This window comes from Apiospora aurea, assembly GCF_038362705.1.
Source record: "Apiospora aurea strain CBS 24483 chromosome Unknown utg000003l_segment0_segment0, whole genome shotgun sequence".
Lineage (NCBI taxonomy): Eukaryota > Fungi > Ascomycota > Sordariomycetes > Amphisphaeriales > Apiosporaceae > Apiospora > Apiospora aurea.
In genome coordinates this window covers 206,414-220,546 of record NW_027117390.1, presented here as the reverse complement: position 1 = coordinate 220,546, position 14,133 = coordinate 206,414, and the positions used below count along the sequence as shown (strand labels likewise).

Sequence of the window (14,133 nt, the reverse complement as noted above, 5' to 3'; positions counted from 1 at the left end):
CCCTGTAGTCCCGTACGAAATGTCCGTTTTTTCCGTAATTATAACAAGTAATATTCTTTTTACGTTCGCCCTTATTATTTTATTGGGTAGCGTTAAAATCTATAGGTCCACTATATTAATTATAAGCGATAAATTATTTATTATTAGCCGATTATCGTGGTTACTTAATGTTAACTCGATTAGTCTAGCCTCGGTTATTCCACCGTGATTATCCTCTTTATTTCTCTTTACGTTATTTATAAAGCCGGGTATCGATCTTAATAGCTAACTCTATATAATTAAGAAAGTTGGTAAAGGCATCAAATCGGCTTAGTTTATTCTTAACCTCTTTTTTAAAGCCTCGGTAATACATTATAATTTTAATATCCTCGGTGCTATCGAGGCGTACCATAATACGTCAAAACTCAGCCGAGTAACTAGCTACAAACCCCTTTTAGCGCAGGGTTTCGAGTTCTCGTTCCGCTTATCGTTTCTCGTTAAAATCCTGGAAGAGTAATTTAAGGGCTTCCTTAAATTTTTCGTAGCTGCTAAAAATCTTCTAGGTTTCGTTTCGGCATAGCTCGACCTGCCAGTCGTATTCTATAAGTTCGTCGAGGTAAAGTTCGAACTAAGCGAGCGCTTTACCCTTTAAAAACGAAGCGGCATATATTACGCGCTAGGCTAAATCGGTGAACGTTCCCTCGTAAAAGCGTTGATAAGCTTTAATTTAAACTAGGAATCCTCGAAGGTTCCCGCTGGTTCCGTTAAAGGCGCTAGGCGCGCTAATTTTCAGTTCTCCTTTAAGTGCGATAAAGGTTTAAATAATATTAGCGGCAGCTTAAAGCACTCGGATCTACTCGCGAAGCTCGCGTACATCCTTATCGTTAGTCTGCTCCGGAATATTTTTGGCCAGGAGGTAGTTACGTTCTTGCTCAAGCTTAGCGTAGTGCTCTTAGTAATTGGCGTTCTTTTGCTGCAAGGCCTTAATTTTCTAGCGAAGTTCTTCCTATTCGTCGTTACTATCGTCGCTATCGACGTTCATAAGAGGGGGCGACTACACAGCGCTGGGTCCAGCGACTAGTCCCTTCCCGTAACGAGTATTATTATTAGCAGAAGTAGATATGTTTTCTGAGAGATATTGTTTAAAGGTTTAAGTAATAACTCGTAAAAATAAAAGCGATTAAAATGTAACGAACGGCTATCGGGGTTTAAAAAAACCTCGTTAAACGTATTAGGGTTTATATTAGCTAAGACGAGAAAGTATTTAAACGTGTAAAAGACTTAGTCTTTTAATATAATGGGCAATATCTTAACTAATCGTAAAACTTAACTTAAAGGTGTAATAAATTCGTTAAGGTAATATGCCTTACTAATGTGTTAAATTAATACTTAAATTAATCGCTGAAGTAAAGAGTATTTATATAAAATATATAGAAAATATCCGTGGTTATATATTTAATCCTTCCTTTACCGATTTTTTAGATCGTTTCAGCTCTTGCGATCCTGGGATCGCGAGGAGCGTTGCGATCCTGTAGCTTCGTAATTACTAGGAGCGTCGTAATCCTGTAGCTCCTTAATTACTAGGAGCGTCGTAATCCTGTAGCTCCTTATTTTATCTTTACGTAACCCACGGTGGTTATCTAGTTCTGGATGTCTATTCTGTCCTAGCTATTCTGTCCTGGTCATTCCGTTCCAGCCAGTTGGTACTGTTATCGAGGCCCTATCCTAATCGTACTGGTTAATGTCTAACCCCTGGTGGCTTATTATCGTAATAGGTCGTAAGCGTTAACTGGTAGGTTTTAGGCTAACGTTAAGGCTTGGGTGTGCTTCGGGGTATCGTAGGGCCGTGCCGTAAGTGGAGTCGGGTCGCGAAGCTGGTCAGCTTGTAACACCTGTTTCGCCGTAAATACTACAGCGTTTTTTACCGGTCGCCCTCCGCTTTAACGAACCCCTATTTTTATTTTTATCGGGCGCTAAACGCTTCCCTTTTACTTTCTCGTCTTATAGCTACTAAAATTCCTTAATAGTAAAGGCTCCTTTAAACTAAACTCGCGATTTTTTAGCTTTCCGGCGCTTAAAAAATACTAAATTAGCCTCTTTTAATATATATATCTTATCGCGTATAAATGTTATTTTATAGGCTATTTTAATTATACTTTTCATTATTTAGTCTACTATATTTAAAATCGGCGTCGGAGAGCTTTTTTAATAGGTAGACACCTTTTTTTTTAATATAAATAAAGTGCTTAGTTATTTATTAGGGGTTGAACGGCGTTTAAGGGTCGTAGGTACTAGCCGTTTTTAAATAGAATAAGTTAAGTGTAAGCGTTTAGAGACGTATATTTAGTTTACTAATTACCTCGTTAAGGTTATAAGGTATTAAACTAAATATTATTATTATTATTAATAGTACGCCGTATGCCGAAGGCCTTCGGTATATCTACCTAGTTCCTCGTGTAATAAACCGTGCCGAAGCTAGACTAAAAATACACGCTATTAATATCGTAAAATCTACTTTACGTGCTCGATGTTACTATGCTGGTTTTTACCCACCAGCCTAGTAACCCTTGCTTTAGGGCTTAAAGAGAGATTATCTAGGTTCGGGTGGTCCCTTAATCTCTATTATTAATTTATATAGCGGCAGTCGACCGGTCCGTAAAAACCACTTTGCGATAACCTTCGCCGTATTTTTTTTTATAGTAAACGCCGCTAGATCACGACGAGTTCGTAGCGGATTAAATACTAGCTGTTTTGCTAGCTGTTCTTGTTTTCCCTCGAAGTTTTTATAGTATAAGATTAAGTGTTCGGCTGTCTCCCGTCCTTTACCGTAATTATATAGCGGCGTCGGGACGTTTAGAACCCGATAAGTAAATAAGAACGATTTAAACCTTATTCTTTTAATACGTACTTATATTAAGACCGATGCTTCGTACTTAAGCATATCGTCGTAACGACGGCATATTTCCTAGTTTAACGGCGACTTTATAATTAATTCGCAGCGGCCTCGCGTCGAAATAACGGCATAAAACTATTTTTATTCCTATTTCTCTTTAAGCGTTTATTCGACCGTTTAACTATTTAGCCATTGTTTAATTAACATTAATTAAGCGTCGCTTAGCTATAAAATCGTAGAGGCTTCGTTAATAACCCTTTAAAGTTTCTTTTATTTTTTTCTTTTTTGCGCTACGTTTTTTATTAATAATCTTTACCGCTTTTATATAGACGCCGCGTAAAAATTATAGCTTCCCGGTAATTTCTATACGTATCTCGAAGCTAGCTACCCTTGCACTTAGATAAAGGTCGAAAAAGGGAACTGCCGCTTTAATTTTTAAATAGTATTAAAAGGTCGCCTTATATACCCTTATTATAGTCCGGAAATAAGAGTTTTAAACTATTATAAAATTAAAAGCTGGCCCTTTTTCAATATCGCCTACTTTATATTAAATCGACGCTTTATACGTAAGTACACTACGTATTACTTTCGTATAAAGCTCCTTTACCTTTCGTACTAAATATTCCTAAACTAACGCTACGAGCCTAGTAAAAATTAATATTTAAGTTACTATTTTTACTTTAATTTTTAAAATATAATCCTTTTATTATAGCTTCCAATAAAGCTAAACGCCGAGGAATTTCGTAAAAATTACCGGCGTTATAGTAACGTTTCCGAGGCGTACCTATAGCGTATAAGCTTTTCGCGTTTTAATAAAATAAATAAGCTCGCTTTTTTTAAGTTCGAACTCTATTTTTTTCGTGCGTACTTAACGGTTATAAGTTTCCCAGGCTTTTTTTAAGTTTCGGTAATTCGTAACGTAGTTTAGCCTTACGGTAATAAGATTCGTATTATCCGCGAATCCGATAATAATAAACTATTTATACGCTTTTAACTCCTCGTATAGTATAATAATATAAAAAATAAAAAGGATCGGTAATAACGGGGAGCTTTACGAAATATTAGCGCGGAGCTAGATCCTCTTTAACGATTTGCCGTCGAAATAAAAGTGGACCGATTTGTCCGTAATAAAGCTTTCGATTTATTGATAAACCTAATCCGGCAATCCTTTTTCGCGGAGTGTAATAATTAATTTTTTATAATTAACTATATCGAAAACGCCTTTAATATCGAGCTAAAAAAGAAAGCGACGCCTTTTTATTATTACGTTATACGGATAACGTTAATAATTAGTCGAATAGCTAGCTTAATAAACCGCTACGTCCGGTTCTTTATTTAACCTTTAAGTAAAAACGAGTACTTTCCGGCTATTCCGGTAATTCGCCGGTTTATAATTATCTTTATTACTTTTCCGACCGTATTAAGTAATAAAATAAGTTTTTATTTACTAAGTGTCTACTTTTCGGTTACTATTTTATTTAGCTTTGAGATTACGATAACCTTTGCCGTACGGAAACATTTAAAGAAATAAATAAGCCGGAAGCTCGCTATTATTAAGCCGGCTAACGTCCAGAAAAAGGGTTCCTTATACGCTTTAAGGAAACTAGGAAATAAAAAGTTTTCCCCTAAAGTTTTCCAGGGTCCCGTTTATTTAATAATATCTTTTATTTCTTTAGCCGTTACCTCTACTTCGATAGGGGTAAAGTTAAAGGCGTGGTTCGGTATGGTATTTAAGTTCGTAAAGTCGGCTTTTAAGTTAAAAAAAAACCTTTTCGAAAAAAACGTAGCTTTTTCGTGGTAACTTCGCGCCTTATTAATAGCTTTTTCGCTACGTCGTAATTTTAAGATTCCCGCTATTTATAATAACGTCCAGCTTCGTAATCGAGCTTATTGTTCAAGCGACTAAAATATTTTAAAATCGTAAAAAGCAGCGGCGACTACGTAACGCCAGCTTTTCGTTTTCGCTATTTAAACGATTTTCTTTAGGTCCGTTTTTAACTCGGTATATTAATTCTAAATATATTACGAGAGTACCGCGAAATAAGCTCGGTATCGTTGTTTCGTTATAGTCTACGTTTTTTAGACCTCCGGTAACCACTAAGGCGTACTTTTACCAGTATAGGGGGTCTTTTTTAAGGCTATTATATCGGTAATTTTTCGTAGGTCGCTTATAAAATTATCGATAGCTTAATTCAGCTCTTCCGGGCTTATTAGCTCGGCGATATCGATTAAACGTGCTCCGATTTCCGCCCGTGCTAGCCCTTTATTTAATATCGTCTAATTCTATCCCTCTACTTTCGTTTTATTACCTCGTAACGAGTTAGCTTTTAGTTCAACGCGAACGATTTATGCCCTATAATTAAAACCTTTTAAACCAAGGTCTCTTTTATATAAGATTATCGTTTCTCGTATTACCTAGGCTAGGTTTAGCGTAGAATTTTTTTATCCGTAGCGTCGTTTCGTAATTTTTTTATATAGCGTAATTAGCTCTAAGTTTTATTAGTCCGTAAAAATAAGAAGGTTATCTACTCTGTACGATTTCTTACTATATACGTTTTAAAACGAATAATATATATTAAAGTTTTTAACAAATAAATATTACCCGGGGTACGAGGTCGCATCGAAATCGCTTAAAGGGCTCCGCTATCGAAAAGTTTTTTAAATTAGCGAATATATAAACTATATAATAAAGCGGCTATTTTTTCCCCTCGGTATTATAACGGCAGCTTAATCGGGGCCTACCTTAATTTTTAACTTAGCGATATCGAAGCGTTTATATATATAAATAACTACTCGGCCCTCGCCGTAAATTACTCGATACTTAATTATTTTTAAGTAATACGCGGTTTACGTACGGAGGTTTGTTTATATTTTTTATAATATTAATATATCGTACTTTTTTTAATTAATTAAAGTAAGTACCGTTATTACTTTTAATACTACGACGTTTTAATATATTATTCGTAAGCTTATAATTATAAAACTATAATAATATTTTACGCTAATAAGGGAACGACGGTGCCGCGCCGGCTTTACGAGCGTGTTTTTCTACTTTAACTGTTCGTTATCGAATCGAATCGCGGGCGGCCTTTTTTCGCGAAACTATTATATACCCTTTTTTATTACTAATAAAAAACGTCGTCGGTAATAATAAACGCCCTATTCCTACCGAGCTATCGCCGGTACTACGGACTTCGAACTAGCAAAGCCGATAAGTATAAGCTTTTCTTATACGTTTTTTTACTGGATCGCTACGGGGCAGCCGCGATCTTACGCCGTGTATTCCCTGCCGCAATTAATATAACGTTTCCTGCCTCGTAGTCTTTTTTAAAAGCACTTTTAATCTCCCCCAGGGTGTTACGACCTGGCCCAACCGTGCGGCCCAGAACCCACCCTACGGCACGGCCCTACGATACCCCGAAAACCTTGCACAAAGACCCAGCAACATTCTAAGCCACACCAGTCAGCGAAGCCCCACTAGTTATCGCGACCCTACTAGTTATCGCGACCCTACTAGTTAATAAAGACCTACGACGATTAAACTACGACGATGACTAATACTAACGACGATAGGCAGCACCCGACGCAGCCACCCTAGGACAGCACGAGTTGGACAGCACGAGTTAGACAGCACGGACTGGACAGCTAGGGAAGGACAGCAGGATAATACTGGTTACGTAAAAATAAGATAGGGATATGTTAGATCGCGGATATCTAGTACGAGCCAGGATAAAATATGTTGGATCGCGGATATCCAATAAAACCTAAAGGAATTAATAAAGGAAAGATTGGATATATAACGATAGACGCTCTCTATATATTTTATATAGACACTCTCTACTTTAGTAATTAATTTAAGCATTAATTTAACCTATTAGTAAAGTAAATAGCCTTAATAACCCTATTATGAATACCCTTAAGTCTACGCACCTTAGTCATCTTTATTCCTACGGCTATTACACATTGTATCGATAAAAGTGGACTTCTATCGCACGTTTAAATACTTTCTCGTATTACTAAACATAAAACCCTAGTACGTCTTACTAGGTTTCCTTTGGAACCCAGATAGCGTTCGTTACACAGGGTATATTATTATAAAACAATAGCCACATCGCTACTGCTTCCAATAATACTTAACTACGTAACCGTAACCGTAACAGCGGTAATACTATTAAATACGGAAGCTGGCGTTATACGGTTCGTAATTAAAGATCTCGGAATCTTATATTAAACCGTTATCGCATAAGTTTTTCGTAGCTTAAACAGAGCTCGTATATAAAATAAGGGAAGCGTAGCGTACTTCGGAATTTTTCGGCAAACTACGCTTATATTTTAAAATCTCTTTTAAGTTATATTTATTTACGAATAAACTATATAATAACGCGGCTTCGTTGTAAATATCCCGTAATTTTTTTATTAAAACCCTTTTCGCAATAACTACAAATTCTCTATAAATAAACTACGCGTTAATCCCGGAAACGTTTAAAACTTATCCATTATTCTCTATATATTTTTTTCGCCTCGTTTTTAAAAATAAAAACGATATTACCGCTAAGTAATTTCCTCGTTACGATAGCCTCGCTATACCCGATTACTATATTAACGTTTTATACGATATTTACTAGCTTTTTTTTTAAATATCGTTAAATTAATTTACGCTTTTAATTACTACTTCGCGATTTCGGCGGGCTAAAACAATAATTTTCAATTACTAAATAATAAAATCGCTATTACGCGGCGTAAATATAATTTAAGCCTAAGACTTAGTTTATATAATTTTAAAATTTTACGTAATTTAAGTGATAGCTTTTCCGATTATTTTTCGCAATTTTCCGCGGGTTATTAGCATATTATCGTCGTCGTCGAAATGTAGTCGTAGTTCGGTCGTTTCGGTACGAAGTTCCCTAATTACTTAAAAAATCTCTTCACGCTTACTATTAAAAGTTACTAAATTAATAATTAGTTTCTCTAAATACTTTAATCTTTTTTCGATACCTCTTCTCGAGCTATTTTCGCTATTAAAACGCGTTTAAAGCGTTTAAAATCCTTAATTATACGCCGTAACGTTACTTCGCAGGTAATACTAACTTTACGCGAATCCGGCGCGACCGGTATTAATAACCATCGGATTATCCATCGGATTATCTATACCGTAACGCCTTAACTGCGTCCCCTCGATAAAAGTTCGGCTAGGTTAATTCGACCTCGTAGATTTAAATAATAAAGTTTATTTTCGATTATTCGATGGTTCGACTGAGTTATCGATCTTTTCCCTTTCCTATATCCTAGGTATATAGCTTTTATTAAACTAAATACGCTAAATTTAAATTTAATATTAATTTCCGTAAAAATAATAAAATACGCGGCTTTAAAAGCGATAAAAAACTCGAGCTTAATAATATAGTTGATAAAAGCCTTAATAAATAGCTCGATTTTTTTCGAATAAACACGCTTTAAAAGCGAATAAAATACTATATCGAAAAATTGGAACAAATACGATAAATAAAGAAATATACTAATAATAATAATATTATTATCTTAATAATATACCTCGAATTCGGCCGAAATATAGCTCTCGTAGCCGTCGAAAATTAAAAGGCGGTAGCGACCCTTCGTTTACGATTTAGTATATTTATCGAAGTGCTTAATTTAGTTTAAACCTATCTCGTTATTAATTTAACTATTAAAAATCGGCTTAATTACTTAATCGCTTAGTAAATTAGTTTTACGGGACTAGTTCACGAGGTAATATTAACCTTAAACGATTAAAAACGGCGAAATATACTAGCCCTACGAATTAATATATTTAATCACCGTTACCTATTCCTAATTACTAAGTTAAACCGATTTCGCTTTTCTACGCCGCTCGGCGCGTATTATAACGAGTATTAACCCGATTATACTTATTATAAAGCCGGTCTCGTCGAAATTTTAAATATTTTTATTAATAATCCCGTATTTCGCCTTTATATTCGCGACCAGCGTAAACTAAATAAAAATAACTTTAAAATCTTCGTAAAAAGCCCTCTAATAATTATACCGACGATTTATTTTAATTTTTAAGTCCGGGTTACGGTTAATAAAGCGCTTAATTTAATACTTATTAACGCGGTCGCCGCTACGCGACGCGGTAAAAAAATTAGCCATATTTTCTATACTAACGAAATTAAAAAGCATCTCAAGGATATTTAAATTAATTATATATTTATAAAGTACCTCTTTTTTAATTAGATTTATTTTACATCGTTTCGGTTAAATTTCGCGTTTTAAAGTTCGGCCGTAAATTCGATAACGTAAAGTTAATTCGGGTATATTATAAGTTTTTACTGCTACTTTTTAGCTTATTTAATTCGGTCCGTTTCGTATCGCTTAAATTATTAAAACTATCCGATCTTTTTAGGATTAATTAAGCATTATAATTATAAAAGTATTACGCGTTAAAGTTTAATTATATTAAAATTAAATTAAGGTGCGTCGCTAAGTAATATACGTCGCGTAGTAGTAAACCACGTTATATTTAATATCGAAAAATGCTTTTAACTTATTACTATACTATAAAGTTCTTAATAAAATTTAGTCGATATTCCGAGTGTTTCTCGTTTATTAGTAATGGGTTAATAACGATTTAAATGAAAAATTACACTAGGGAGTGCGAAGGGAAGTGGTTCAGAAGGTAGTAAATAATCACCTGAAGTGGGGTCTCCTATAAATCCTATAGGTTGCATTCAACGTAAGGCAGCCCTGTGGACTGGCAATCGAGCTACCTAGGGAAGAATGTGCGTTGCGCCCGAGCTCAACATCCACTCGTGGCTATCCTTGACTGCTTCATCACCTCTTGGGCGTTGACCTTGCACCTTTTGCGAAGGCCCTCAATCTCCATCTGATGCCCCTCGCGCTCTCCCATAATCTGGTTCCGGAGGTGCTGTCGTTCGAGCTCGAGAGAGGCTAGCCTCTGCTTCAAGTCCCTTATGAGTTTCATATTGACATCCTTACCTACCGTCTCTTGGTCATTGATCCCAACTACTCCCCCAGTGGACTGCTAATGTCCTTGACGTTGTTTGCGCGTTTCATTCACACCATTTCCATCCAAAGTGGCACCTTGATGCTGCTGCTGTGAATGTTCGGTGAGTCCATGCTCGAACTTGAACCCATTGCCCCGACGCCAGCAGTGACCAAGCCAACAGACAAAGGGTGTGTCCTCGTCTTGCATTAATGAACAGTGAATTCGGCGCTCCCATGGATTGAGTATGTTTCGATAGCACTTATTACATGGCCGCTGTGATAGTCGACAATCCCTCAGGTACCGCCTACATGAGCACATCTAAGCTTGCCTGGTTTCTGTATGGCTCTGTCGTAGAAACACTGGGTGGCAAAGGCCAACTTACATGAGCTCTCTATGACACTTTACTCACTTGCCATAGGAGGGGAAAGGAGTGAACTTGTTCAGCTCGGATTGCTGTTCGCCATGGTTTCTCCTCGGTCTAAGGACCGTAACACTTTGTATGGGCTGTGTGGTGTACTGAGTAGGCGTCGTATGGTCAAGTCCGACTTGTGGCTGTTGGAGTCTTACTACTAGGAGCTTTCCACCTTTGATCTACTTATTCAGTGGAGGGCGGTATGCTCTTCAGTAAGTGGAAAGGGTTAGTGGAAACTCAAGCTTCTGTATAAAATGTGAATGACGCCTATTTTCTCAGCATAGTACTCATTCATCTCACACCAGCAGCACACATAACACCATGTAGGGTTATGTAATCTAATATTTGCTTAGTACCATCTATTAGATAGCTTACATACTCATCTGGTGAAATGATGTAAGCAACTGTGACTGCTATCTTTGTAATCCACCCTTCACTCACGATATTGGAGCCCAACTTGACACAAACAGTTTGTAAAGCCTATCGACTCTGACTCCCAGACCGGGTGAGGCCTTGGCAATGGGCTCATAGGCACAGTCAGGCGCTATGTCCACACTCACAACATCTGGTTATAAGTTTTTCCGTCTATTTGCACGACCGATTCTTTTAAAGTGTCATCTGATTGCCGGATGTATTGTTTATTTGAAGCGGTTTGCTGGAAACTACTATGATTCATGATGACATAGTTGACCTACTTGCTGGTCGGGTTATAGACCAAGCAGGTCTATAAGTTGATAATTAAGTGCCAGGAAGTCGTGATAGTGACAGATAATTCTCAGCCGTCATCTCTCTATTACAGTGCTAGAGATAGTATGTAATTGGTTATATAGAGGTAGTACTAGCTGTGTCCCCAGTGTGTAGGGTCGCAAGTGAGTCGAAGGTGTAGATGTCGGGGCAAATCCGGGAAGCCCCAGGGCTTATGGACTTCCACGCCTGCTACATCTCTTGAACGTGCGTGCCTTGTCAAATTCACGAAACTGCTTCAACAAAACAACTTTATTCATGGTCAGATCCGAAACCATGTCGAACAACAACGGTGCCGCGTCGGCCTCGGCCGAACATTTCACCTGTAACGTATGCCATAGGCACCTCAAAACGCAGAGAGGACTCGAGTACGTGCGTCCTTTTCATGAGAACAATCCGAGAAGATGCAAGAACGAGACGAGAACGACACGAAAACGCGATTCAGCGCAGCAGTGATACTAACTTGTGATACGACAGACGACACCGAGCCGTCCATGACAGGCTCTCGTGCGACGAATGCGGCGCCCAGTTCACGCAATCCGACTCGATCGCCCGACACAACCTGTCCTACCATGGCATCAACACGCCGCACTGGTGCCACATGGAAGATTGACACCGCCACGGCGTTGGATTGACATCCCACGACCTACTTGTCAACCATCTCCATCGCCGACACCAGGGAGCCACACTCGCCGATAATAATACTGCCCGCCAAAGCAAGGAGGTACCGTCAAAAGACGCCGAGTCTCAGAACACCCAGAGCGATACCCGCGGAGAATCCGACGAGCAGATGGAAGACGTCGACGACGGAGATCTGGACGATGAGTACCAGCTTCAGATCTTCAGCCTGCAGGAACAGTTGGAGGAGGAGCGGGAAGGCCGCCGCATGGAGATCGCCGACATGCATACAACGTACAAGAGAAAGCTCGAAGAGCTCATGGCCAAGGGATCTGGCAAAGACAAGGAGCTCGAAAAGAGCATCAAGGAAGTTCACGACTCCATTCCGTTGTGAGCTGGCTAGATGATGATAGTGGCGTTTGCTGGTGCATTATTCACCCAGATGACACCAATAGGGGCTATAATACAGACGCAGCATCGGAAATGAGACATGAAACAGTTGTTTTGCTTGTCTTTGGAGTGCATGCACAGGAGGTGTTTTCCTGAAGCGGTCATAGTGGCTTGCATCCTCTGTCTGGGTGAGCATGCCGCTTTATAGGAATACACCAGCAAATAAACAAGCTTCATGTCTCACTACTCTGAGTGACTCGTGCTCCCAATGTCAGATAAACACGAGCTATAAACTTTGCATTCTGTCCGAATTCAAACGCCGGTCGTATCTCGTAGAAGCCGCTACATGTGTCATATTTGCCTTCGCTCCCTCCTGCGCCTCGCAAAAGCCCTCAACCCGCCAACCCGCCACCATCAAAGCTTACTCCCCGCCCTCTTGACCACCGCCCCCGCAGGCCCGCTCTTCGCAAACATCTCGCGCAGGTCGCCGACGATGGCCTCGGGCCGCTCCCACGCCGGGAAGTGCCCGCCGTCCGGGTGCGTCTTCTCGAAGACGACGCGGCCGAGCGCGCGGGTCCAGCTGCTGGGCCGGAGGATGAGGTCCTTGGGGAAGTGCGACAGGCCCACCGGCACCGGCTGCCAGTCCATCATCTGCTCCTGCGTGATCTGATTCGGTCTCGTCGCCTCGCCCCGGTTGACGCGGGCGAACTCGTAGTAGATGCGCACGCTGGCGGCGGGGCCGGCGGTGCTGAACCTTGCAGGAAAGGGGGGTTGGGTGTTAGAACGAATGCAAGCCACGGAGACCGAAGCTGAATCAGGCGCACTCAAGGGGTTGGGAAAAGAAGAAGAAGAACAAACACTTACCAGTAGATGCTGACCCACGTGAGGATCTCGTCATCAGTCCACGGGTAGCTGTCCGTCCAATCGTGCAACTTCTCATAGATCCAGGCCAGCAGCGCGACCGGGCTATCCGACAACGCGTACCCAATCGTCTGCGGCTTCGTCGTCTGCACCGCCCCGTACCCGCTCCCCTCCTTCAGGAACCACTCCGAGCGCGCGAACCCCTCGCGCTCGGCCTTGCTGTACGGCTTCACCCCGTGCTCGAGCGCGAGGAGCGGGTGCTTCAGCCAGCCCGGCTGCCGCGCCACGTCGAGGTTCAGGTGCGTCGCCTTGACGTGCTGCGGGTAGCGGTGCGACAGCGCGCGCGAGATGAACCAGCCCCAGTCGCCGCCCTGCGTCACGTACTGGTCGTAGCCGAGCTTGAGCATCAGCCCGTTCAGCACCTCGGCGTACTGGTCGATCGCGAACCCGCGCTTGCCCACGCCGCCCGAGAAGCCGTAGTTGGGCAGCGAGGGCACGACCACGTGGAAGGACGGGTGGTTGCCCGCGCCGCCCCTGGCCAGCGCGTCGACCAGCTTGGTGCCCTCGTAGATGCTGCCGGGCCAGCCGTGGACGAACAGCAGCGGGATGGCGTCCGGGTCGTCGCTGCGCTGGTGGAGGAAGTGCAGCTTGACGGGGTCGAACCCGTCGGCCGCGACGTCGGTCGTGAACTGCGGGAACCGGTTCAGCGCGGCCTCGGCCTTGCGCCAGTCGAAGCCCGCGGCCCAGTGCTTGGCCAGCCGCCGGACGTCCTCGAGGGGGGGCGCCGAGGTCCCACTCGGCGGCCTCGAGCTCGTCGGGGAGGCGGGCGCGGGACAGGCGGACCTTGAGGTCGGCGAGGTCGGGCTCCGGGACGGTGATTTCGTACGGTTGGATGTCCTCCATGATTGTTTATATTGGAATGGAACAGACAAATCTATGTGGTTCAAGGTTTAATCATCGCCGAAACGATGAAAGCGAGCAGTGGTGGGAGAGGGAGGAAACGAAGCTCTTGAACGTGGTCGCCTCGAAGATCACCCCCACCTTCTTATGTCATTGCCCACACCACCACGTAGGCGAGCAAACCTGCCTCGGTAACAGGAATTCCCGACAACACCCCCTGCGTTGGAGATCCGACCAACTTGCATCATGTCATTGAACTTTGGATGTCTCAAAGAGGGGTTTCGGTTACCTGTATGACCTATCATAAATACGGTTAAGGCCATTGCTTGCCCG

General features: G+C 41.4%; 2 protein-coding genes across 2 annotated transcripts; one reads left to right on the top strand and one right to left on the bottom strand.

Moving 5' to 3' along the window:
- Positions 1-11,307: 11,307 nt before the first annotated feature.
- PG986_003901 (uncharacterized protein) lies at positions 11,308-12,043 on the top strand (the record flags this gene model as incomplete). The annotated part of the gene is made up of 3 exons (XM_066840123.1): positions 11,308-11,399; positions 11,509-11,625; positions 11,749-12,043. The coding sequence occupies 3 exons, from the start codon at positions 11,308-11,310 to the stop codon at positions 12,041-12,043; spliced, it is 504 nt and encodes a 167-aa protein (XP_066702750.1).
- A 410-nt stretch (positions 12,044-12,453) lies between these two features.
- PG986_003900 (uncharacterized protein) lies at positions 12,454-13,803 on the bottom strand (the record flags this gene model as incomplete). Its single annotated transcript, XM_066840122.1, has 3 exons — positions 12,454-12,793; positions 12,904-13,670; positions 13,744-13,803. The coding sequence occupies 3 exons, from the start codon at positions 13,801-13,803 to the stop codon at positions 12,454-12,456; spliced, it is 1,167 nt and encodes a 388-aa protein (XP_066702749.1).
- Positions 13,804-14,133: the final 330 nt, after the last annotated feature.